The following is a 25,747-nucleotide window of genomic DNA, read 5'->3' on the forward strand; positions in this document are numbered from 1 at the left end:
CTGGCCAATGTAACTATATGGTGATAAATTAGATTAAAAAGTTTTCAGAAATCAGTTACATGGAATTGGTCTTGAAGAGTTCCATTATTTTGTTACCATGATGTCTTCACTTACTGTTTGTATTTGCTTATGTTTTTTGAAGCACATACAGGTGTAGTAAAAGTATTATTAAAGCTGCCCCCTCTTCCATCACTATGCACCCCCACTCCAGACATCACCTCTTTTGAAAGGATTTTACTCATTTTCTTTTGTACCATGTTTGTAAATGAATTTTTATTCTCTGTCACCTGATTTCTTTTCAGTATTCATCCTTCTACAAAATTCTTTAAAAATATTTCCCAGGTATTCATGTAGCAAAGAGATAAAAATTCTTTACACACACACAAAAAAAACCCAGTAATACCATGACAGTAATATCATGACAGCTACTGTATGTGTGTATACCCTTGTATTATGGTGAATCAGATGTTGTTTTTAAGCTCTTGATATGCTTCTTGGCCGTCCTTTGAGGCTGGTACTATTATTAAGGAAGAAGCTGAGGTGAAGATGAAGTTATAAAGCATGTCAAGGTCACACCGGTAGCAGGAGGGGAGCCAGGATTTAAACTTAATTAAGCAGGTTTGTTCAGAGCCCCCAGTCTTCAGGTGTTACACACAGTCCTGCCTTTGTTTCCGTAAAGAGTAAGGGGAGCAGACATATAAAGTGAAAACAGGTTTCCAGCTTTGTGGACTGTGTTTTTTGTTTTTGTTTTTGACCCCACTGCGGGTCATGTGGAATCTTAGTTTCCTGACCAGGGATCGAACTCGCACCCCTTGCAGTGGAAGCATGGATTCCTAACTGCTGGACCACCAGGGAAATCAGGTGGACTGCGTTTGATCACCTACTTCTCAGTACTTTAATTGTTACTGCATTCTGACCATAGACATCTGGAAGGGAACAATGGAAGACCTCGATGTTTAGAGGGGCGGGGGGAACCCAAACATCCAGTTGATTACATTTCAGAGTTTCTGATAATCAGCAAAACCTAGATTTGGGGTAGGTCGTCTTCAGAACCAGAAAGAAGAGAAAGCTTCCGTTAGGCTTGCACTGCTTCAGGTGTGCAGTGTGGAGCCAGACACCATAGATGATCTTGATCGGAAAGAAGAGGGGGAGGAGGATCCACCGTGGCTTTGCTGGAGTGTTTTAAGAGCTTGGATTCAGGAGTAACTTGGAGGAAATTGGAAAACAGAGTCAGTGACCAAGGAAGACTATTAAAGAAAACAGCCCCGATAATAGGAACCTCAAAGAGTCGTGGACTCAGCTTGAAAGCTCGTGGTCCTGAGACTATGGGAAAAAAATAATGAGAACGAAAAGCGATGTCATCGCAGGTTCAGAACCGGAACGGATAGACCGATCCTAACAGGCACGCAGAACTCCTCTGCTACCATTATGCTCCTTTCCTTTTAAGACAAGGAGGTCGATCTTCAGCCCAGGGAGAGTAGAATACTTGTAAGAGGAAATTGAAACACAAGATAGGGGAGCTGATTGTGCAGGCACGCAGAGCAGCACTGAATGCGTTGGGAGCCTCTGGCCAGTGTGAATTTTGTGAATTTCCTCCCGGTGGGCCAGGAGGACTCGTCCACTGCTTTCATCTTTGAAAAATGGTGGAGAACTAGGGAAATTACTAGTGAACTGGGGATGGGATAATGTCCCAATTAAAAGAAAAGCCAAATTCAGAGGATGTGGTGATCAGATAAAGGAAGAGAGGACCCCATGCTGACCTGGGGCAGAATTCTCCAACCAGTAATGAGGACAGGTTGGTTGGCAAATTGCATTTTCAGATGTACACAGTGGCTAGGAGACAGCGGGAAATTGTTCAGAACAGAAAAAAATAATTGTTTCTTTATTCCCTTTTGTGACAAAGATATTCAACTTGGAGACTGGGGCAGAAAGTCAAGAATGCCCATGTGTAGAGTTCAGAAAGGATTGGGGAGACAGAGGTATTGGGTTGAATATGGAACCTTCCTCTCCCATTGCTACATGGGCATTTGTTAAATATACCAATTTATCTACCACATCTCTTGAGATTATGGTTTAGTGAATCTTGGGTCAGGGCCCAGGAATCAGAAATTCTGGCGACTGTCCCAGATGACTTGCTATGCTGAGTAAGTTTAGGAATAACTGGGCCTTAGGACAGGCATACCACGAGGTAGAGCCTTGTTGTCATGATAGTATTAATACTGTTATTAGTAATGACTAATGCATCGAATAACCAGTTGCCAGACAATATTCTAAGTGCTTTACACCTTTTCTCATGTAATCCTCACACCCACGCTCTCAGTGGGTGCTGTCTCATTTTACACACGTAGGGGAACTGGGACTTCTGAGATGTGTGTGCCCAGCCGTGCCTCACTCTGCGACCCCATGGACTGTAGCCTGCCAGGCTTCTCTGTCCATGGGGTTTTCCAGGCAAGGATCCTGGAGTGGGTTTCCGTTTCCTACTCCAAATGGGCAGGATTCAAACTCAGGCACTCTGGCGTGTTGAAAACCTGAGCTGCCCCTCCAAGAGCCTGGTTTATGGCTCTGGGTAGGTGGGAAGGGCCGTGTCTGGGCATGCACCATGCCTCGTCTTTAGAATCTGAGCAGCATCACTCAGATTGGGGTGATGCAGACAGGAGTAATGACTAAATCTGGATGGAGTTATTAATTTATCGAGATAAAATCTTGGAGGGTTAAATGTAATTGCTGCCCCTTGGGCCCCAAATCAGAGCAAAGAAACTGGAAGCCACGAGTCAACAGTTGCCTGGTGGAAAAGCCCTGGGTTGTTTGGGTTGACTGCTCGCTCGATATAAATCAACAGGGCCTTTGTCTCTGCTGCACCTTTCACCTGGGATGCCCTTTCCCGCTTCCTCCTCTTTTCTCCTGGCAAATTTTTAATCATCTTTAAAGACGGCGCCTAAATGTCACTGCAGCTATGCAGTCTTCTTTGATTTCCACAGGCAGATTTATCAACCTTTTCTGCTGCTTTAGCACTTTGTTCCTGACGTTATAATTTTGTGATTAGCTTTCCTAGTTTGTGCCACTCATGTCCACGGTCACCCAGCTGGAAACACGGAGGAGGGCAAAACCTCCCTCCTTCCTTCCCTCCCTCCCACCCTCCGTTCCACTCTGAGCCCTGCACTCACTGGGCCCGATGCATCATTTTTAACTGTCTGCATATTGATACAATCACCCCTTTTCTCAGTCCTGCAGCCCCTGCCTGACTCACATCTATGCCCTAACTTGTCCCCAACCTGTCACTTGTTGTCCCACCCATACACACACACGTTTGCCACGAAGCATCTATCAAACACAGTCTGCCTGTGCTGGAAACATATGCCTGGTTCTCCCCAGCCAACAGAATAACCCCAAGCCCCCAGCCATCCATGATCTAACCTCGTCTAACTCAGCGGTCTCAACTTTTGACTCTCTGCCTTGCTTCTTAGACTCCAGTGACACAGAACTCATTGTAATTCCCCAGGCAGTGTGCTGTTTCTTGCTGCCTTGTTCTGGCTCGAGCAGTGACCGCCTGGGATGGTTTCCCCCACCCCACCCCCTTGCCTGGCTCCCCCTGGGATCTCTGGAGGCCCCCAGATCCCTGCCCTGGGCTCTCTTCACCCCCGTCTGCATGCTGCTACCTCTAACTTGCCGCTTTCTATTGCAATCATCTCTCTTTTGCTCTGACTTGAAGCCTTGAACTTCTTAAGGGCAGGGCAATGTTTCCTTCTGTTTCTGGCAAGTGGACACTCAATATATGTTTCTGCAAAGAATTGTAATTATTTGTCCTACTTGGCAGGCCTCCAGGGTTAGAATCTTGCCTCTTCCTCCTCCTGGAGGTGAGAGCAGGGCTGTTCACCTTTGAGTGAGCATCTCTTTGCTCATTTGTAAACTGCAGCTCTTTTCACTCCCCTCAGGGGGCTACTGTGAGAATTAAGGGAGATGGCCATGTTTTATAAAACTTAGCTTTCTGGTCTAGGGACCCACAAACTTCAGTCTTGATGCCGGATTTGGGGCCAAGAATCTTTTTCAAGTTTTAAGATGCTTTTTAAAAAATCATGAAGAGAATACTACTTTTTGACACTTGAGAATTACATGAAATTTCAATATCAGTGTCCATGAATGAAGTTTTATTTGAATGACCAGAGCCACATTTATTCATTTACCCACTTTTGCACTGTGACAGCAGAGCCATAGAGACTCTGTAGCCTGAAAAGCCTCAGATATTTACTCTCTGGCCCTTTCCAGAAGCCTGGCACTGGCTCAGCTGGTAAAGAACCCACCTGCCAATGCAGGAGAGGCAAGGGGCGAGGATTCGATCCCTGGGTCAGGAAGATCCCCTGGAAAGGAAATCTCAACCTACTTCAATATTCTTGTCTGGAGAATCCCATGGACAGAGGAACCTGCCAGGCTACAGTCCATAGGGTTGCACAGAGTCAGACACACTGTAGCCACTTAGCACTCACCTAGGGCAGAGGGCTTCCCAAGTGGCTCAGTGGTAAAGAATCTGCCTGCCAATGCAGGAGAAATAGGAGATGCAGGTTCAGTCCCTGGGTCGGGAAGATCTCCTGGAGGAGGAAATGGCAACCCACTCCAGTATTCTTGCCTGGAAAATCCTCATGGACAGAGGAGCCTGGAGGGCTGCAGTTCCTGGGGTCACGGAGAGTTGGACACAACTGAGGGACTGCACACACACGCACTTGGGGCAGGTCCATTGGAAAATAAGACGCTAGGGGTGGAGTTAAATAAGAGATGCCAGACTTCCACTAGTCTGTAGATTTCATTGACCTCTGGGAGTTCACCTAGAAAACCTCATGCTGCCCTGACCCCACCCCCCAGGATGAAGTGTGACCCTTGTTTGCTTCTGTCCTGTTCTCTCTCTCCTCTGTTCTCACCCACCTCCTGGGGTTGGATTCCCGCCCTGCGAGCCCTCCTCTATGGCAGAAGGACTGGAGATCAAGAGGCCCCTGGCCCCTAACCTATCACTGGGACACAGGTTTACAACACATTGGTTCAATTGTTGTGGCGAACTTGGGACTCCTCTTTATTTGTGACAGTTAGCCTAAAGAAAAGCTAACTAGTAGTGCTTACTCTGTGTCAGGCCCAGGATGAATGGTTGGGTATCTGCAGCTGGCAAATAGCAAAATATCACCGAGTGTCCCAAACTTGATGGCTGTTGAAAGCCCAAGTTCTTACTGATCAGAGAGCCCTAGATATTATCTCTTTCTCATTTTGAAATACTCAGAGCAGGCAGGGTATATAGGAGACGAAACATACATAGCATTCTGTGCCTATGCACACCTTCATATTTTACCCTGTTTGCTTTAGGTTCTGTTGGAAAGAAACGAATTGCGACAAATAAAATCAAAGCTGCCTGTAGGATTCTTTCTGGCGCTTTTCCTTACTTGCCTTCCCTGGGGTAGCCACTCTTCTAAATTTGGTGCTTATCAGCACCTTGTATATTTTTATATTCTTACTACATATGTATTACATTACCTTTTGAATGTAAACCTTATATATAAAAACTGTCATCAATCATGCTTTGGATTTTTGCTTTTAGTTTGTAAAGATTTAGACTACAGTGTATCTTGGTACCAATCTGATTTTGGAATGTTCTATAAATAGATTTCTGAACTTACTAAATATAATAGTCATTCCTGGGTTGATTTATAGTAAAATTTCTCTCTCAACCTTACATGAAAGTTAAAGTAACTGAGTATCTGTTTTGTGATGGATCCTTGTGGATAAATGTAGCTCCAATTCTTACATTTTAATGCTGTTTCTCCCTTGACTAAGTGAAAATCTTTTGGTTCTATTGACGGTCGTTTAGGTCGTTTCTAGTTCTTGCAGTTACGACTGTGCTGAAGTGAACATTCCTACACGTGTTGACTAGGGCACTCATGGAAGACTTTCCCAAGAATATACCTGCAGGATATGTCTACTATCACCTTTACTAGAATTTTCCATGGTGACTGTAGCCGCATTCACTGATACCTCTGTGAAGGGTTTGATTGCTCTGTACCCTTGATTTGAGACAATCTTTTCTTGCCCATAACAGATTTAATAATTTTTGTTAATTTGGTGGGTCTGATCTAGTATCTCACTGTTGCTCCTAATAGAATTTTAAGATTAGATACTGAGAGCTTAGAAAAGCCCATGTCCTTTTTTTCTTGTTTTTCTCAGATCTGAAAAGAACTGTTTACATTTTAGATCAGTTTGGATTCTTGCAACTTTAGAGTCTGCAGCACTTCCCATGCGTCACCCAGGAAGTCCTTCAGTTGTGAATCTGCGCTGTATGGCTTCCTTCAAACAATTGCTTTGAGGGCTCTCTATCTCTGGGGTCTCCCTTTCTCCTTCCTTCCAATTTCTGGTTCTTCTCCACAGTGCAGACTGCTCACAAGGCTGGCCCTGCCACTTTTGAAATTTACACCCCCACCTTAACTTTGAAATTACGCTGCTCCCTCAGGCAGCTTCTGTCCACTCTCTTCTCTCCATTCCCATCAGGGCTGGGTGAAGATTATTTTAAACAATTTATTTACTTTTAAATGAAGGATAAGTGCTTTACAATATTGTGTTGACTTCTGCCATACATCAACATGAATCAGCCATAGGTATATATAGGTTCCCTCCCTCTTGAGCCTCCCTCCCACCTCCAAAAGATTTTTATAATTAATGCAAATGATGCCTGAGTTCTACTGAGGCTTAATCATCCTGTGATGATGTCAGGAGGAAGCAGGAAAGAAAGCGAAGTAGTGAGGAAATTAACTCAAAGGGGTAGGTGGATAGCACTTGGTACGATTGAGTTTTAAGCCCACTGAGTATGTGTGATGAGGAGGAAGATGGCAAGAGATAGCAACTTTCTAGTTTTTAATTATAAAAAGGAAACATAATTGTATTAATCTTTATTTACGTTTTGAATGTGTCCTTGCCCTCAACTTAGAGAAAAATACACTTTCCTTTTCTAACTGAAGGATAGTTGATTTACAGTGTTGTGTTAGTTTCAGCTGTACAGCAAAGTGATTCAGTTTATATACTCTTTTTCAAATTCTGTTCCATTATAGGTTATTGAAATTGATAGTCGCTCAGTCATGTCCAATTCTTCGTGACCCTTTGGACTGTAGCCTGCCAGGCTTCTCTGTCCATGAGGATTCTCCAGGCAAGAAATACTGGAGTGGGTTGCCATTCCCTTCTCCAGGGAATCTTCCCAACCCAGAGATCGAACCTGGGTCTCCTGCATTTCAGGCAGATTCTTTACCATCTGAGCCACCAGGGAAGCCTGTTGTAGGTTATTAGAAGATATTGAATATAGTTCCCCGTGTTTGCAGTGGGTCCTTCTTGTTTGTTTTATATACAATAGTGGGTATCTGTTAATCTCAAATTCCTAATTTATCCCTCCCCTGCCTTTCCCCTTTGGTAACCGTGTTTGTTTTCTTTCTATGTCCATGAGTCTAGAGAAATACATACTTTCAATTGATTGGTTTTACTTGGTATAAAACACTCTGTACCCTGCAGTAAACATATCACCATTTCGGTTTTTTAGTTCAGGAACATATTGAAACAAACTTCATAGAGAATTAGATGGGAATATACAAATCAATATGCTGGAATGTGTACATTTTTCTTGAAAAGTTGAGTTAATGATGGTGATCTATGGAGCCTCAAAACTCTCTGGCTGTCCCCTCACCCCCCACTTCTTCCCCCTCGGCTTCACTTGAGAGTTTTTCATTCACAATAACCATTTTAATGGAAATGTTCAGTGCTGAGAAGATCCTGGAATGTGCATTATTTCAATTTTGCTGTTTAAGACAAGTGGGATTTGTTTCTTCTACTCCAGTTATCAAAAAGATTAACCCTTTGCCCTCTACATTCTAATTGTAACCACTCCGAAAACAAAGGGGTTATTTGTACAAAATAGTGGGAAAAGCGAGGCTTTATGCCAAGTGGGATGTTTCTCCGTTGAAGGAGGTGGTGATCACGGCACACATTTTTTTCCTTGTGTTGCAGGCTTCCGTGGAGGCTTCTGGGGAGATCTCGTTATGCAAGACTGGATTTCCTGAAGATGTTTACAGTGCAGTCTTGTCCCGGGATGTGCTGGAAGGACAGCCCCTTCTCAATGGTATGACCTCAAAAGATACATTTGTACACTCAGCACCAATGCTCTTGAAATACTGTTCACTGTTAAAAAGACTCTAAATGATCTCCACTGTACAAGTATGAATTTTTCACAGTCCCTATAATGAGACTGTAGGGACTTTATTTTAGGATTACAGAAGAGCTCATAAATCTCTTATGTATACAACTAGAAGGCTCCTGATTTCCTGAAAACCTCTTCCATTTTTCATTTATGGTGGAAACCATCACACAGTTAATTTTTACAATTTTCTGCCTACATTTTACTTCTGGTAGAAGATCATATTTACCGAATATCTGCTTCTGCTGATTTAAACATTATTTACAGCCATCATCTACTTAGTATTTTGAATCAAAGAATTCCTAAGACATGTCAAACTAACATTTAGCAAAATTATAATGAGCAGATTTAGCAGGTAAAATCGCAAGGCAAAAGCATGAATTTGTATTTTTATTATGCCATTGTTTACAGAAATTACTGGATAGCTAATTTAGTTGTAATACATCTGAATTTCCAATATAGACTCATCTCCTATCTAAATATGGATCAGATTCATTATATTGATGGATATCATATGAAAATTGTTGCCAATAAGTGTAGATAAAATCTAAGTAAAAGTTGAAATTGAAAACGAAATTGAAAGCCCCTTCTGTTACTTCTAATTGAAAGCAGATAAAAGTTTGGTTAGTCATATTTTCATGGACTTATTTATCATTACACAATATGTCATAGAAATGGGAAAACAGGAAGAGTTGATTAGTAAGTTGTATTTAAATTCTGATTCCCCACAAATCGTGCATATATCTGAGGCTGTTTTAGATAGCCACTTTCAGAAAATCTTTGCAACCTCAACTAGTTAATTGACACAGGCCTGTAGCACACAGCCTTAATTGAAGACTCTCTGTCACTCTGACAGACCTTTGTGGTATCATACCTAAGAATACCGTAGACAGAGGACTTTGAAATGTAAATAGCCCCTTAGCTACTGAAGTTCCTTGTTGCCAGTTATCCTTTTATTTTCATTTTTGTTCTGATTGTGATTTGCTCACACATATGTGATCTTTCTGAAGTTATTTTTAAGACATCCTCCCGTCCCTTTCTCATCACATGATATTTTAATGAGTAAATATTAAATCAGTCTGTCTCAATGCTGCATTGCTTGCTATCTCATCTAGTAGCTAATGGTTGATGCAATAGATGTTTAATTCAAATCAAAGTGTGTACATTTTTTTAAAAATTTAATACAAGTCTCAGAGTTCTGCACATTTGTCATCTTCTTCAAATCTGTAAATTATTATGTGGCATCTTAGGACCTACCTATGTGATCTTAAGTAGTATTTGAATGCTGAAAAATATTTTGATAAAATCCTAGAGAGTAATTTCTCCAGATCAAAAATTTCTGGAATTGTTTGCATTTTTACATTTTGCTTTTGAGATTCATTCTTAAGTGGATAATTCCTTCTCCTAGTCCCTTCTTCTAAAAGCTTGTTGAAATTTGCTGGTTAAGAATAAACCTATGGTCTGTCTCTGGAAACCATTGCTTTAAGGTGAAATATGCTGCTATGTGGAATAATTTTGAAAATGAAAGCCTGTTTTTAAATTATTAGATCATGCTGGTGACGAAACTGGGCATAATTTTGATTGCCAGGATCATTTTAGTATAACCTAGAAACTTGGGACTTTGCTAGAGTCGTCAATATAAAAGGTTGAGAATACTTTTGACTCTGTGCCCCAGCAGTCGCTGGGGGATGTCTATGACATGACAGTGTCTGGTAGAATTTCTCCGCGTTTGGTATACCTAGTAGTTACCATTTTGGTCTTTTAGCCTTTCTAATAAAGCTGTTTCTCTTCTGACACATCATTACTTTTTTCCTTTATCATTCATAAAATATGTTAACAGACACCAGCATCTTAATGCTTCAAACATAAGGTTTATAATATTGACTCATAGAAAAAACTATTCTTTTAGAAGAAGGAAGATTTTTGTGGAACATCACCATTCCTTTCTACAAGAGTGTTGTCACCAGTTATATGTATTTGGGAAAATCATTACTGAGAATAATTCTCCTTTTTTTTAAATAAAAAAGTTTCTATTAGTACGTTTTTGGAGTTTTTAGTGACATGCTAATCCAAAGGTGGCTGTGTACACTTAACCCAAATAAATGCCAAGTCATAATTATGTTCATGAATTCTATGTCCTGTGCTACGTGCATTGACCATGTATATTCTAAAGCTGAGCGTAATCTGTTGCTGGGCCAAGAGTGATGACTTTGGCTGTGGTTTTGTGATTTATAGTGTTCAAGGAAACAAGTAATTGTGCATAAGAAATATGCAAAAGTTTTCCAAGACATTTGCCTTGTGGCAGGTTTCTACCTTATTAAGGTTATAGTCTAAAAGGCTGTTGAAATCGTAACTCCTAACCCTTGATGCTTCCTTTCATTTCCCCCTGATGACTTCTGGGGAGAGGAGGGCCATTGTCCAAACATAGGTATAGAATGGTTTTGCAGAGTAGATTCCTGGTGCACTAGACCTTGTACAAGAGTTTAACTTTCAAGTGTATAAGTGCCATGAATGCTGATTCTTCTTCAAACAGTGAAGTCACAATCTTTTTTGAAAGTGCTTGAAAAACATGAAGCATTAGAGGGAGAGAGAAGATGTTAGAGGCATGTTAGAAAAGCTGGACTCTTGTCTAAAGAGAATTCTTTTCTCCCCACCTGCCCCTTCTATTTTCTGCTGTTGTAATGAATTTCATAGAAAGAATGGACCCAGTGAGCTAGTTCCATGCCTCCAATTTCTCTTCTGGTTTTCATCAGTGAGTTTTTGGTAAGATCATAAAGAGGGCAAAGGTATTTTGTGATCAACCTTCACATTTCCTATTATATCATGTCGAATATTTCCACTCTTTTGAAAAAAAAAAGTTCAGTGCTTTATAAAAAGTGGCTGTCCAGGCCTCTGTTCCATTTCGTTAGCAAAACCAGATTTTTCTTAACTGTGCCTCTATTTTTGCACTTACAGGTTGTTTCCAATTTTTCTCTTACACATATTGTGCTGCTATGGAGATTCATTTTTAGCGAACTTTGATTTTTCTTTATGGATAGTTTCTTTGGGGATTTGTGTTCGAAAGTAAAATTCCTAGGCCAAAGGTAATGGACTTTTTTTTTTTTTACATTTTTGTAAAACTCTTTTCATGGCTAAAAGTATGTTTGTTCTTTACTCCATCCTCATAACCACTGAATTTTACAATGTTTTTCATTTTCCTACTTCCCCTAAGATGAAAAACATTCCTTTTTCTATCCTGTGGTATCTCCTGGGTTTGCCTTTTGTAAGTTAGTATCAATTTTAATACGTTTAGGTCATCATTTTTACTTTGCTATTTTTCTATTCTGTTTTAAAAGCATTTCTTGCCAACCCCCTCAGTTTACAGACAAGCAAATTGGCGCTCAGAGAGATGTAGGCTTTTCCCATGATAATATGGTGCTTTAGATTGTTAGCTACAGATTTGGAATTAGAACCCAGGTTTCTGATACTTAATTTAGTGATGATGCTAATGATGATGATTAAAGAAAAAAAAAAAAACCATTATGGAGTAACACAGGGAAGAATATGAGCCAGCCTACCTGTCCATGTGTCTTGTGACAAGTCTTAGAACTGGTCTTTATTTCCCACTTAGCACCATGGGTTTTGTGTTATTAGACACATTTGGGAATTGGTGACTCTAAGGCACGGTTTCCCTGGTGGCTCCTGCAGTGCAGAAGACCTGGGTTCTATCCCTGAGTTGGAAAGAGCCCTTGGAGAAGGGAATGGCTACCCACTCCAGTATTCTTGGCTGAAGAATTCCGTGGCCAGAGGAGCCTGGCAGGTTACATACAGTCTATGGGGTCCCCCTGTGATTAAAAAATATTTCCTGATGATTGTCACCATGAGTATTTTTTGTGCATACCTGTTTACAAGCAGAAATTTAGGGCTCTTGAAAATAATATTTAGTCTCAGATATTTAACTTACACTCCACTGAACTAGAAAGAATCTCTTGTGGTAGCACATTACTTGAAAATAAAATAACTGAAATCATAAATTTTCATTCTGTCACCAGCAGTGCTAGGTGACACTAGGAAATAACAACCATGCTGCGACATCACAGAGAGCATCTAGGCTGTTTTTAGTGTGGATGTTATGAGTGATTTTCCTGTATGTTTTGCACTGGTGGTCTGTATGCTTAGACATCTCGCTTAAGTAAACTCCTCCGACTCTGGTCAACATAAATAGCAACCTGCAATTACCAAGAAGCTCTTCAGTAATGCATTCAGACTCACCAACTCTGGGCAGCCCATGATGACTATTTTCAACTAGACGGAATTTGATTTAGATTAGTTTACTTACTGATTGAGGCTCCTCTCTGCATTAACACTCTGGGAGGAAGCTGTCATATGGTATCTTCAGATAACAGTACAGAAATCCTTATTATTATTTAGTAGGACTATACACTATGCACTACTTTTTCTAAAAATAATCTGACTGCTCATGTATGATATGCATTACTGAATTTGGGAGCCATCTATATCTTAAGCAGGTCTTCTCTATTCCAGGCTTGTACTAATATGTTAGGAAACCTTGGCTCTTGTTTTAATTAGCCTTTTTTATTTCGATAGATCTTTTTTTAAATTGTTTTGTGTAAATGTCTTAAGATATTTTAAATTGTTTATACAGCCTTTTGCTAACTGTGTGTGTATGTGTCAGTCACTCAGTCATGTCCGACTCTTTGTGACACCATGGACTGTAGCCCACCAGGCTCCTCTGTCCCTGGGATTCTCCAGGCAAGAATATGGAGTGGGTTGTTATTCTCTTCTCCAGAGGATCTTCCAACCCAGGGACTGAACCCGGGTCTTCCGTATTGCAGCCACGGATTTCCACTTGTGAGAAAAGGCGTTAAGTTTCGAGATGGTTCTCTTGGATATTGATGATAGGCTCTTAGGAGTTACAAATGAAATACAGCCATGTAGATTCTCCGGGGTGGAGAGCTTTTATTTTTAATACCTTGTGGTAGTTATTTTTTAAGAGCCATTAGGTATATATTAATGTCAACATAAGAACTAAGAAATTTCATCCTTGTTTTCATCATAACCACTTAGACTTTATTTAATACTTGGCATGCTTTTATATCCCTTTTGATGCGATGTGTTCTAGGTCTAGGTTTCTTAATGCAATCCTACAAACCAAGATAAGCCAGTTTGGGTGGTCACTTCTTTGTTTTAAGTCCTTTGGTAGTTATTTATATCGTTCAGTAATTTGGAGTAGCCGAGGTCTACTGTCTCACAAAGTAGCATCCAGATCTGTGCTGAAGAAAGTCACACTTCACCTGTGAAAACGTGTTAACAAGCAGGCACTGAATGGTTTAAAATCTGCCATCCTAAGATCTGAGGGCCCCTTTCCGTCTGTCCTTTTAGGCTAAATAGTAACCCCCTGGTGGAGAGTAAAAAATAAACACAGTAAATAAGATTTACTTTATGTTAGATGCTATGGAGAAAAATAAGACAGAGAAGGGAAATAGGAAGAATGTGTAGTTTTGCTGTTTAAATAGGATGGTCAAAGGAGTATCATTGTATGGGAGACATTTGAGCAAGAATTGCTATTGCAGGTGGTTCAAGTGCTATAGATAACTGGGAGAGGAACATTCAGATTAACAGCGAACTGCAAACGCAAAGGCTGTGTGACATTTGTGTATCTCCTTTGAAGAAATGTCTGTTCAGGTCCTTTGCCAATATTTTAATTGTTTGGTTTTCATTTTTAAGTTTTTAAATATATATTCTGGATACTAGATCTTTATCAGATAGATGATTTGTAAATATTTCTCCCATTCTTTAGGCTATCTTTTCATTTTCTTGATAATGTCCTTTTATGCACAGAAGTGTTTGACTTTGACGATGTACAACTCTTTTTCCTCTTGTTGCTCTTGCTTTTGGTGTCACATCTAAGAAACTGTTGCAGAATTCAAGGTCATGAAGATTTATTCCTGTGTTTTCTTCTAAGATATTTTATTATTTTAGTTCTATTTAGGTTACTGACCCATTTTAAGTTAATTTTTGTATGTAGTAGGAGATGGAAGCCCAATTTTATTCTCGGGATATATTTGGCAGTCGAGCTGGCAGAGTTTGACGGATTGGATGGATGGTGTGAGAAAAGAGGGGTCAAGGATGACTCTGTGATATTTGGTCCAAATCCTGGGAAGGCTGTTAGTCACTGTGACGGGAATGATCAGGAGTTGGTTTGCGTGTGTGGAGATGAATGTCAAAGATGGATGAAGACATTTTGGTATAGGTTTGGGGTTCAGTGGAATGATCTAGGCTGCAGTGTGGGTAGTTCTAAGTGTATGAAGGACAGTCATGACCCAGGGTGAAATCACGAAGAGGATTTTCCCCAAGTGTGAGGAAGAGACCAAAGAAAGAAAGAAATGCTTTCATATGGAGCCTTTCAGGATTAGGAAGTCAAGATCAAGAGCCGGAATGGAGGTAAACAAGGTTCCACTGTATAGCACAGGGAACTATATTCAATATCCTGTGATAAACCATAATGGAAAAGAATATGATTGAGTGTCTGTATAGATATTTATATGTGTATAACTGAATACTTCACTGTAAAGTAGAAATTAACACAACGTTGTAAATCAACTCTACTTCAATAAAAGAAGTATTTTTAAAACCCCAGAGATGGGTTTTATGCCTTTATCAACATGATAGTGGGCATTTCCTGTAAAATATTTAGATATTTTTTGACTAGGGTCTCAGATGTTTGTCATACATGGCTGTTAAAAAGTTTATACAGGAGCTTTTTCATCCCTTTACAGTTTTGATTTCTTACTTAAAAAAAAAAAAAAAAGAAATTTGGCTGTGCTGGGTCTTCGTTGTGACATATGGGCTTGGTTGCCTTGCAGGATGTGAGCTCTTAGTTCCGTGACTAGGAATCAAACCTGTGTCCCCTGCATTGCAAGGAGGATTCTTAACCCTGGACCACCAGGGAAGTCCCCTGTGATTTCTTATCTTAAAGATACGATTCAAAAGACAGAAGACAGAGAGGTAGTGAAGACTGAGAAAGGGTGACCAGAGGGTTAGGAGAAAACTCAGTAGGATGTGGTACCTTCAAAGGCAAGTGAAGTTGTATTTCAAAGGAGGGAGTGACCCTCTGTACCCAATGCTACTGAAGGGTCAGCTCAGATGAGGACTGAGAATTCACCATGGATTTCACAGCATGATGGTAACTGGGTGAGTTTGATTCTGGTGTGTTCTGTAGTTATGTGGGGGTGGGAAGCTGGCCACAGATTGAGTTTTCCTTTAGAAGGACGAAGGGAAATTGAGTGGCAATTGAGAGGGAAACAAATTCAACTGAGGATGGTGTTTTATGTTTTCAGTAGGGCAGAAATGAAGAACAGACTTGTGGCCACAGTGGGGGAAGGAGAAGTTGGGACAAATTGAAAGAGTAACATGAAAACATACAAATTACCATATATAAAATAGATAGCTAACTTGACTGAAACCAACAAAATTCTATAAAGCAGTTATCCTTCAATTAAAAAATAAATGAATCAAAAAATTAAATAGATAGCCAGTGGAGATTCACTGTGTGACTCAGGGAGCTCAAATCAGGCATTCTGTGACTACCTAGAGGGATGGGATTGGGTAGGAGTTGGGAGGGAGGTTCAAGAGGGAGGGGCATATGGTCACCTATGGCTGATTCATGTTGATGTATGGCAGAAACCAACACAGTATTGTGGCGCAACTATTCTCCAATTAAACATTTAAAATAAAAATGAGGATGATTTTTAAGGACGGGAGGAACATCCCATGCAACATGGTTGCATGTTGATGGCAAAGCCTCCAGTAGGGAGGGGAAAAGTGATGTGCAGAAGAGAAGAGACAGTTACTAGGACAATATCCTGGAGTGGACTGGAGAAATGAGATCATGTGGGACTTGGAAATCTGTCCTTAAGACGAGCCGCACAGATGTTCTTATGTACCTACATTTGGGAACCACTCTCACGCTTTTTGTTGAGTCACTCCTGAAAGGGTTTAAAAATCCTTCCTTTCAGCTTGATGATTTTATGTCAGCAGAAGGCTTGCTCTTCAGAAATGGCAGCTAGGATAAAAATGAAACCCTTGTGGTGTTCGATGATGTAAACAGGGTTTTCATTGCTGGAGCATCCTTGACAGATGGATATCCAGTTTCTGCGAGAATACCACTGCTCGTCCCCTCCCCCCAGGAGGAAGCGATCATTCCTTTACAGAGTCTGCTCCGTCACCGAAGAGCTCTCACTGTTAAAAAGCAATTTCTGGAAAAGTTGAACTGAAGCATATGTTCCTAAAATCCTTACCCACTGGTGCCTGTTTCGTCATTTGGCACCTCACGGAGCAGCAAGTGCGTTCTCTTTTCCTCTGAGGTCATTCATTTCATCATTTTTCATTCGACAAGTATTTTTGCTCGTTCATCACATGCCAGGTCTTTTTCAAGGAAAGGACAATGCTGGTTAGCAAAATGGGCAAACTCCTTGCAGTGGAAACTTACTTTGAGAGATCCTTCAAATACTTGAGCATCATCATCTCGGCTCCTGAAACCTCTGCCGCAGGCTGCACATCAGACCGTTTCTTCAGTGGGGTTTGAACATTTTGGTTCACCCTTCCCTTTCAGCCTGAGGAAAGTGAGCTTCCCTCCACGACTGAACGCGCAGCCTATGCGTCCTGCCTGTGCTGTCGAGCCATCCTTCTTGCCTTTGACTGAGATGCTGCCACTAGCACAGCCCAGGGTGGACTTGGTGTAGTGTACCACTCCATCATCCTGTTGGCTCTTGTTAATAAGACTGTGGTTAACAAAAACTCGTGGGTGTTTCTCAGATGAACTGATTACCATCTTGCCCTTTAAAAAATGATTTTTGAACTCACACGTTAAACCTGTAAGTAGATTTTTATTTTTTATTTTTGCAAAAAAGGCCCTAATATCAACACCATCTGGAGACCCAAACTGGCAACCTAGACACATAGAAGTCCCAGGAATCAATGCCAGTATTTGTTATAAGTCGTCATTTGAACAGAGGGGCATATGACAACATATGTAAGTTGTAGGTAACAATAGCTGCCAAATCAGTGGAGTAAACAACATACACGAATGTGTAGACACACAGATGCACACACATACACACACACACACACACACACACACACAAATTCTTTAAATTGTTAAATGATCAAGAAGTGGTTGATGAGTTTCAGCCTACAGCAACTTTGAGACAATGTTAAGATTTTATTTCAATTCATGGTCTTTGGTTTTCTTAAAATAGGGTTTCTCCGTGTCAGGCAATGGAGAAAAGACCATTGCAGACATTCAGTTCAGTTAAGTTCAGTCGCTCAGTTGCATCCAACTCTTCGCGACCCAGTGGCCTACAGCACGCCAGGCCTCCCTGTCCATCACCAACTCCCAGAGTTTACTCAAACTCATCTCCATTGAGTTGGTGATGCCATTCAACCATCTCATCCTCTGTTGTCCCCTTCTCCTCCTGCCTTCAGTCTTTCCCAGCATCAGAGTCTTTTCAAATGAGTCAGCTCTTTGCATTATGTGGCTTAAGTATTGGAGTTTCAGCTTCAACATCAGTCCTTCCAATGAACACCCAGGACTGATCTCCTTTGGGATGGACTGGTTGAATCTCCTTGCAGTCCAAGGGACTCTCAAGAGTCTTCTCCAACACCAGTGTTCAAAAGCATCAATTCTTCAGCACTCAGCCTTCTTCACAGTCCAACTCTCACATCCATACATGACTGCTGGAAAAACCACAGCCTTGACTAGATGGACCTTTGTTGGCAAAGTAATGTCTCTGCTTTTGAAAATGCTGTCTAGGTTGGTCATAACTTTCCTTCCAAGGAGTAAGCATCTTTTAATTTCATGGCTGCAGTCACCATCTGCAGTGAATCTTGAGCCCCCCAAAATAAAGTCTGTCACTGTTTCCACTGTTTCTCCATCTATTTGCCATGAAGTGATGGGACTGGATGCCATGATCTTTGTTTTCTGAATGTTGAGCTTTAAGCCAACTTTTTCACTCTCCTCTTTCACATTCATCAAGAGGCTCTTTAATTCTTCACTTTCTGCCATAACGATGGTGTCATCTGCATATCTGAGGTTATTGATGTTTCTCCCAGCAATCTTGATTCCAGCTTGTGCTTCATCCAGCCCAGTGTTTCTCATGATGTACTCTGCATATAAGTTAAATAAGCAGGGTGACAATATACAGCCTTGACGTACTCCTTTTCCTGTTTGGAACCAGTCTGTTGTTCCATGTCCAGTTCTAACTGTTGCTTCCTGACCTGCATACAGATTTCTCAAGAGGCAAGTCATGTGGTCTGGCATTTCCATCTCTTTCAGAATTTTCCACAGTTTATTGTGATCCCTTGCAGACATGTGTAGGTATAAATAACAGGCGATTTAGATCACCCCAATTATTGCTGTTCGACACTCCTGCTGAAAAATGAATTTCATTCATTTTAACAGAAAATAGAAATCATCTATTTTTAAGAAGGCACATATCTTATTAAAGCACATCTATAGTTACAGTAAGTCCTCATCTTGAGGGCTTCAATCTTGGTAGATGATTATCCCCTAAATTGATAGAGGAGAAATGAACCTTTTATTGCATTTGGAGACATGAACACTGTTTTTTTGTTCGTTTGTTTATTAGTGTTTTTGGACTTTGGTAACTCTGTTTTGAACCCGGTCTCTCAGGATTCTCAAGTTTGCCTGTTTTAATTATTCCTTGTTGAATCTTTTGTAGGGCACCCTGGTGAGGGTTTGCTCACTTGTAAGGGCAAAGTCACTGACACCTCATTCTATTATTTTTCTTCCGTTGGTGTAGACTGTTTTTCTTTCTACAATGTGGTTCCTTCTGTGGATGCTTTCGTTTGCTGTACTTTGGGGGGAAAATGTCTTTTAGGCTTTTTTCTCCCAAATGGAAGCATCACCATACCCCATTGTTTCAAGAGTGGAATTGAGAATGCCAGCCACTTTTGAAGACAGGTGTGTTTGTACCAGGCCATGCCTCCTTTGTCCTTCATTGGAAGGACTGATGTTGTGGTTGAAACTCCAGTACTTTGGCCACCTGATGTGAAGAGCTGACTCATTGGAAAAGACCCTGATGCTGGGAAAGATTGAGGGCAGGAGGAAAAGGGGATGACAGAGGATGAGATGGTTGAATGGCATCATCGACTCGATGGATGTGGGTTTGGGTGGACTCCGGGAGTTGGTGATGGACAGGGAGGCCTGGCGAGCTGCGGTTCATGGGGTCGCAAAGAGTCAGACACGACTGAGCGACTGAACTGAACTGAACTGATGCCTCCTTTGGGCCTCACTCTAGCTGCCAGTCAGTCTTTGTGATGGAGGTGGTTTCTCCTCCCTGTAAGGTTCCCAGTGTATGAGGAAGTGTCCCTGTAATGTACGAATTCATCAGATTTTGATCTCACTACCTTCTAAGCTAACTGTTACATGGCTCTGCCCTCTTCATATGCTCTTATTCTTTTGAGTGTAACTTCTGTTTCTGCTGCTGCTGCTGCTAAGTCGCTTCAGACGTGTCCGACTCTGTGCCACCCCATAGACAGCAGCCCACCGGGTTCCCCCGTCCCTGGGATTCTCCAGGCAAGAACACTGGAGTGGGTTGCCATTTCCTTCTCCAATGCATGAAAGTGAAAAGCGAAAGTGAAGTCTCTCAGTCGTGTCCGACCCTCAGCGACCCCCTGGACTGCAGCCTTCCAGGCTCCTCCGTCCATGGGATTTTCCAGGCAAGAGTACTGGAGTGGGGTGCCATTGCCTTCTCTGAACTTTTGTTTCTAGTGTCTGTGTTAAAAAGTATAGGAGATTACTCTGCCAGTGTTCTGTTTCTTTTAAAAAAAGCACATGATCGGTTTTCAAACATTCAGGTTTTTACAAATGGATTCCAGGTGACTCCAATAAAGGTAGTCTCTGCCTGACTTCCACAGTTGGTCCTTAGTATGTATTTACATGACAGAAACATAGATCAGATGGTTTTAGAGGTGTTATATTTTGGAGGTTGTACCTTGCCTCTTCTCTGGTGCTTTTTTTTTTTTTTTTTTTTACATAGAAGCCTACTTTCTGTCTTTGGAACAGATTTGGATCAGCTTCTAAAATAGATGTTGATGAAACCATTGTTCGTGTTAACACTTGAAACATATCTGTGTCCACTATCATTATATTCTTGTTAGTTTTTGAACATCTGAATATTTAGTTTACCAGATGCTCAGATGAGGAGACTATTAAGTTCTAAAAAAGTGCTAATACATGGAGAACAAGGCTCTTCATTTATCTGGTAGAAAAAAAAAAAAACTTCGTCACAGGAAATGGCCCGTAAGTTCTAATTCCAAGGGTTGAAATCTCTTGTCCTGGCCCCTTCATTCACTGGCTCATGTTGTAGTCTAACCAAGGGTATTTCTGTCTGACGGGAAGCACCCAATAGGCTACATTTGATCTTCCTCTGAGATCAGTTGGCCTCCTCGAAGTTCTCCTTTCCCATCTGCCCTTGACCTTATTGAGCTGTGCATTGAATGGTATTTTCAAGCCTCCAAATAAGGGCAAGTTCATTATTACTTTTGTCTTTTATTTCAGGATTTCTCTGTAAATTAAGTATTCTCAGATTAACAGGTGTTGCAAATTTAACAGAGTGTTGATGTGGGAATTTTCAGAGCTTTCAGAGTATTTGTGTTCCCAGCATGTGTTCAGCAAATATTTTCTTCTCTCCTGGCTAAGGAGGTCAGTTGCATTGCTTTGGAAAATACCAGAGCCCAGCTCACACTTATTACTTATGGCAGTGGGGAAAACATCCCCGTTTCTAGCAATTATTTAAATTATAAATGTTTCTTTGCAGCATCCCTGTGTGGTTTTAAAGGGCAGAAATAAGGGGCCACCTTCATGGAATGATTGGAGCAAAAATTTGACAGAGCTGAGTATTTGTTCTGCTGATTCTTTTGTGAAATTAAATCCTGCAGATTTTCACATTATGCATATATGTAATTATTCCTTCAGCTCAGTCACTTTGATTCACTGTGGCGTCTTTTGTTGACTTGTCATCTATTCTGTCAATGTAGAAGACATTTATTAAAGCATCTTGTTGCATTTATATTGTAGGAAAATGTTCCTTTATGAAGTAATCTCACACTGACTACTCAAACTGATGAAGCCCCAGTATGGTATTGCCATTTTACTAACGATTAGCAAATTAGTAGATGGCGTGAACTCTCAATCCCTATTAGTGCCACGTTCTCAGAAGTTTAGTAGTTTGATATTTAAATGTCCTAATGACTTAACCCATAAATCATAATTATAATTTATTATTTTCCAGGCAACCATTTAAATAAGCTAAGCAATTAAGAACAGGATACATCCTTTGTCTTGCTCATTATCGATATATAATGTCTGGTGGTTGGAATATGCACATTTGGGCAAGACTGTGTTGAAATGTTTAAGAATCAGCTTACCTTTGGTATTCAGATTGTTTATTTATAAGTGTTTTTTTGTTGTTCAGTCACCAAGTCGTGTCCGACTCTTCGAGACCCCATAGACTGTCTCTGTCTATTGAATTGGTGATGCCATCCAACCATCTCATCCTCTGTCGCCTCCTTCTCCTCCTGCCCTCAGTCTTTCCCAGCATCAAGGTCTTTTCCTATGAGTCAGCTCTTCGCATCAGGTGGCAAGAGAATTGGAGCTTCAGCGTCAGTCCTTCCAAAGAGTATTCAGGGTTGATTTCCTTTAAGATTGTCTGGTTTAATTTCCTTACTTTCCAGGGGATTCTCATGAGTCTTCTCCAGCACTGCAATTCAAAAGCATCAGTTCTTCAGCACTCTGCTTTTTTTTATGGTCCAGCTCTCACATCCGTACCCGACAACTGAAAAAGCCATAGCCTTGACTATTACGGACCTTTGTCGGCAGAGTGATGCCTTTGCTTTTTACATTTGCATAAAACATGTTATACTTCTTGAGAAATTTCATAAACATTATATTGATTGCCCAAAATTCCAAGGGACAGCTAAGATGGGGTGCATCTGGGGGTGCGGAAGGGGAGCGTTTCTATGTTCACGTAATGAAACTGAGTTCACAAAGCTGCGGTGACTCACATGTACGAGTAATGAGAGGCTGGAGGTTCTGTCCCTTGCCCAGAGTCCTTCCTCTCCGGCTGATGAGAGCAGTGCTGCCCAGAAAGGCTGCTTCAGGTGGAACATTCCGTGCCCCTTCAGCTCTCTCACCTCCCCCTACGTGTGCCAGAATACACTTAACTTGCCTGGGGTTTTAAAGTCCTTGTTGCCGGTCAAGGTGCACAAGGTCCATTGTCTCAACCTTTCTTTTCCAGAATGACCACAAATCACTCCCCAGCCTACTGTATGCCCCAGAATGTTTTCTACTTAAGAAATAGAAATTCATTGCTGTGGAAGATGAGAGAAGATGTAGGTAGCCCACATAAAGCCCCATCTTGGTTTTGCCAGATCCAGCTCATTGGGCAGAAATTGATGAATCTTTTGCTTTCCCAGAGTACTTGCTGTGAAGTGAAGATCTAGTGTGTGAGAGCTCTAGACAGCATCAGAAGAGTGTATAAAAGCAAAAGTTTCCAAGGTTCTATATTGATAATATGTGATGCTCAGTCATGTCCAACTCTTTGAGGCACCCTGAACTGCAGGCTCCTCTGCCCATGGAAATTTCAGCAAGAATACTGGAGTGCATTGCCATTTCCTTCTCCAGGGGATCTTCCTGACCCAGGGATCAAACTCAGGTCTCCTGCATTGGCAGGTGGATTCCTTACCACTAGTGCCACCTGGGAAGTCTAATAATGATAATAGATTTTTTAAATTTATCAACTGTCTGCATGTTCCAGGTGCTTAATAGACACTTTCATTTCTACTTGTATTGCAGGTAAGGAAATACAGATGCAAACAGTTTAAAGTGATTTCCCCAAGGTGTTCCATTAGCAAGTGGTAGCACCAGGGGTTGAGTCCAGGTCAGTAGGATGTCTGCTCCCATTCTCTTCCTGATGGACCATGCTGCCTCCATAGGGTGTGCTGAAAAGTCAGGTCAGTCAGGGACCAGACCCACTGGTCCCTCACAGGGATGAGGTATTGGAGGAGGCATACTTTGAGAACTATACTTTGCAGAGTGGCATTTTGGATAGATAAGGAAGCAATAGTTAAGGGGTGTGTGTCTGAGATCAGATGGACATGGGAGGAAGATTTTTATTGGAGAAAACCTCCCAAAATGTAGACCGATGGGACAAAAGTGAAAGTGTTAGTCGCACAGTGTCAGTCCGACTGTTTGTGACTCCCATATCCCATCTGAGCTTCCCTGGTAGCTCAGATGGTTAAGAATCTGCCTGCAATGGGAGACCCGGGTTCGATTCCTGGGTTGGGAAGATCCCCTGGAGAAGGGAATGGCAACCCAATCTAGTATGCTTGCCTGGAGAATCCCCAAGGACAGAGGAGCCTGGCTGGCTACAGTCCATAGGGTTGCAAAGAGCTGGACATGACTGAGCAACTAACACTAACACAATTATCCCATCCCAAAGACCCTTGAGTTCCAGAGTAAGGAACTGAGCTGGCTCTTGAGGTGGGAGTCATCCAGTGATAGAAGGAGAATTAGGCAATTATGGATTCTGGAGAGGACCATATGGATAAAGCAGACTTGAAAAGCTGTAAACAGTAGGTGAATAAAGCTGTGCAAATCAGTTGTGTAGTTGGCATCATGGCAGCCCTTCCTGAGATTCATTCCTTGATTACTGTACAGTTCATAGATTTAGAAGCTTGATTCACCTACAGTTCTAAGGACAAGACAGTTCAGTTTAGTTCAGTTCAGTTGCTCAGTCATGTCCGACTCTTTGCAACCCCATAAGGACAAGATTTCATAGCCTTATTCCTATGACCACAGTGGAAACTTTTGGATCAGTGAGGTCAAGTTTAGGGAAATTTTGCTTCCTCTCAACCTTCCTCTCTAGGTCTTTGCCCCCTCATCACTGTGCCCCACACCTCTTTCCCTTTGCCTCCTTGGTTCTCTTCCTCTCTGGATGAAGACAAGGAATTAAATAATCTCGACAGTTCTTGCCAGTCCATCACTTCCAAGCAGAGAGGAGAGATGGAGAGAAGCTTGGCCTCCGATGCGATTACCAGCTGCTGAATTAATATAATTCGGAGCTTTTTCCATCCCTGGGCTTCCCGTCATGTTAGCCGATAAGCCCCAGTGACTGTGTCAGGCAGTGAGAGGGGCACTTGTGTTACTCTCAGCAAGTTGCATCCTGGTTGGTGAGGGTCACCATGATGGTGGGAGCACAGGCTTCATGACTGTGGGGGCAGGAGAAGCTGGTTTACAGGGTTATAGCTAGGAAGGGGAAGTATCGGGTTATAGCTAGGAAGGGGAAGTATCAAGACAGGGATCAAAAAGGTGCTGCTTTGCTCAAGGGTCTCTGCTTTTCTGCCATGGTCATGAGGTGATGGTCACCTCTATGTGGTGGAACCGGGTCACTTAATTACCCAGTATCCCCAGGGCCTCATACAATGGCGGCCAGGTCCTGGCTGTAACCCTAGGTAATAGATTAAATGAGTCAATGAGTCTGAACAGAAGCTTGGCAATTTACTGAGAAACAGGAAATGAGGTCAAGGACAGTATCATTTGTTGCAGGGAACACTATGGAAATTAAAAGAGAAATGAAGTTCTTCAGTAATTTAGAAAGATGGAAATGGGATGCTAGCTTGTGAAATGATGAAAAGTATTTGAGCAAAAGGAGATTTTGACTAAGCTCTAGGGTCTTACTCCTTTAGTCTACAAAAAAACTGTTTTGGCAACAATTTCTTCTCTATCCCTTGTTTTGCTTTTTCCTCTCTGTTTAAATGGATCATTTCTTTTTTTTCTAAATCTCTTCCAAAATGTTTTGATTTTTCTTATAAGACTATAAGATAGAGAAGTACAGGAAGAAAAATTGAGGGCTTTTTCTAGGTCAGATCTTAATAGAAACTTACCATGGCAGTGATTGATGTGCTAATTGAAGGTTCTATCAAAGTGTTCCTGTGAGTTGCCTAGAAGTGCAGTAAGGTGTTGTCACTAAAAACCCTCAGAGTGCTTCCATAGGGACCTTGCTGTGATTGTCTTCACACCTGTGGCCTCTTTTCTTACAAAGTAAGGATGCAAAAGTCATTCAGAGGGTTACATTTTTAAAAATTGAAAGGAGATTCACTCTCAGAGAAATTTTTCCTTTGGTTTCTGTCTTAGAACTTTCAGGTTGCTGTAACAGTGCTGTAGACTTACACAGAGAAGTATATTTCTCACTTTTCTGGAGGCTGGGAAGTCTAAGATCAAGACTCTGGCTGTTTCATTGATGGTCTTCTTCCTGCTTCACAGGCATGCCTTCTCATTGGGTGCTTACATGGTGGAAAGAGCAAGGGAGCTCATTTTTTTTTGTTTATTTCCGATAAGGACACTAATCGCATCACAGGGGCTCCACCCTCACAACCCACCTCCTAAAGTTCCCACCTCCAAATCATATTGGGGATAGTGTTCAACATATGAATTTTGGGGGAGCTGCAAGTATTCAG

General features: G+C 41.5%; 1 protein-coding gene across 1 annotated transcript in view; it reads left to right on the top strand.

Moving 5' to 3' along the window:
• CDH2 (cadherin 2) overlaps positions 1-25,747 on the top strand; it is a 238,397-nt gene that overhangs the window by 21,784 nt on the left and 190,866 nt on the right. The window contains exon 2 of the mRNA XM_052660373.1: positions 7,911-8,131. Within this exon, the coding sequence (XP_052516333.1) occupies positions 7,911-8,131 (221 nt within the window). The remainder of the gene's footprint in view (positions 1-7,910; positions 8,132-25,747) is intronic.

This window comes from Budorcas taxicolor, chromosome 22 (genome assembly GCF_023091745.1).
Source record: "Budorcas taxicolor isolate Tak-1 chromosome 22, Takin1.1, whole genome shotgun sequence".
NCBI lineage: Eukaryota > Metazoa > Chordata > Mammalia > Artiodactyla > Bovidae > Budorcas > Budorcas taxicolor.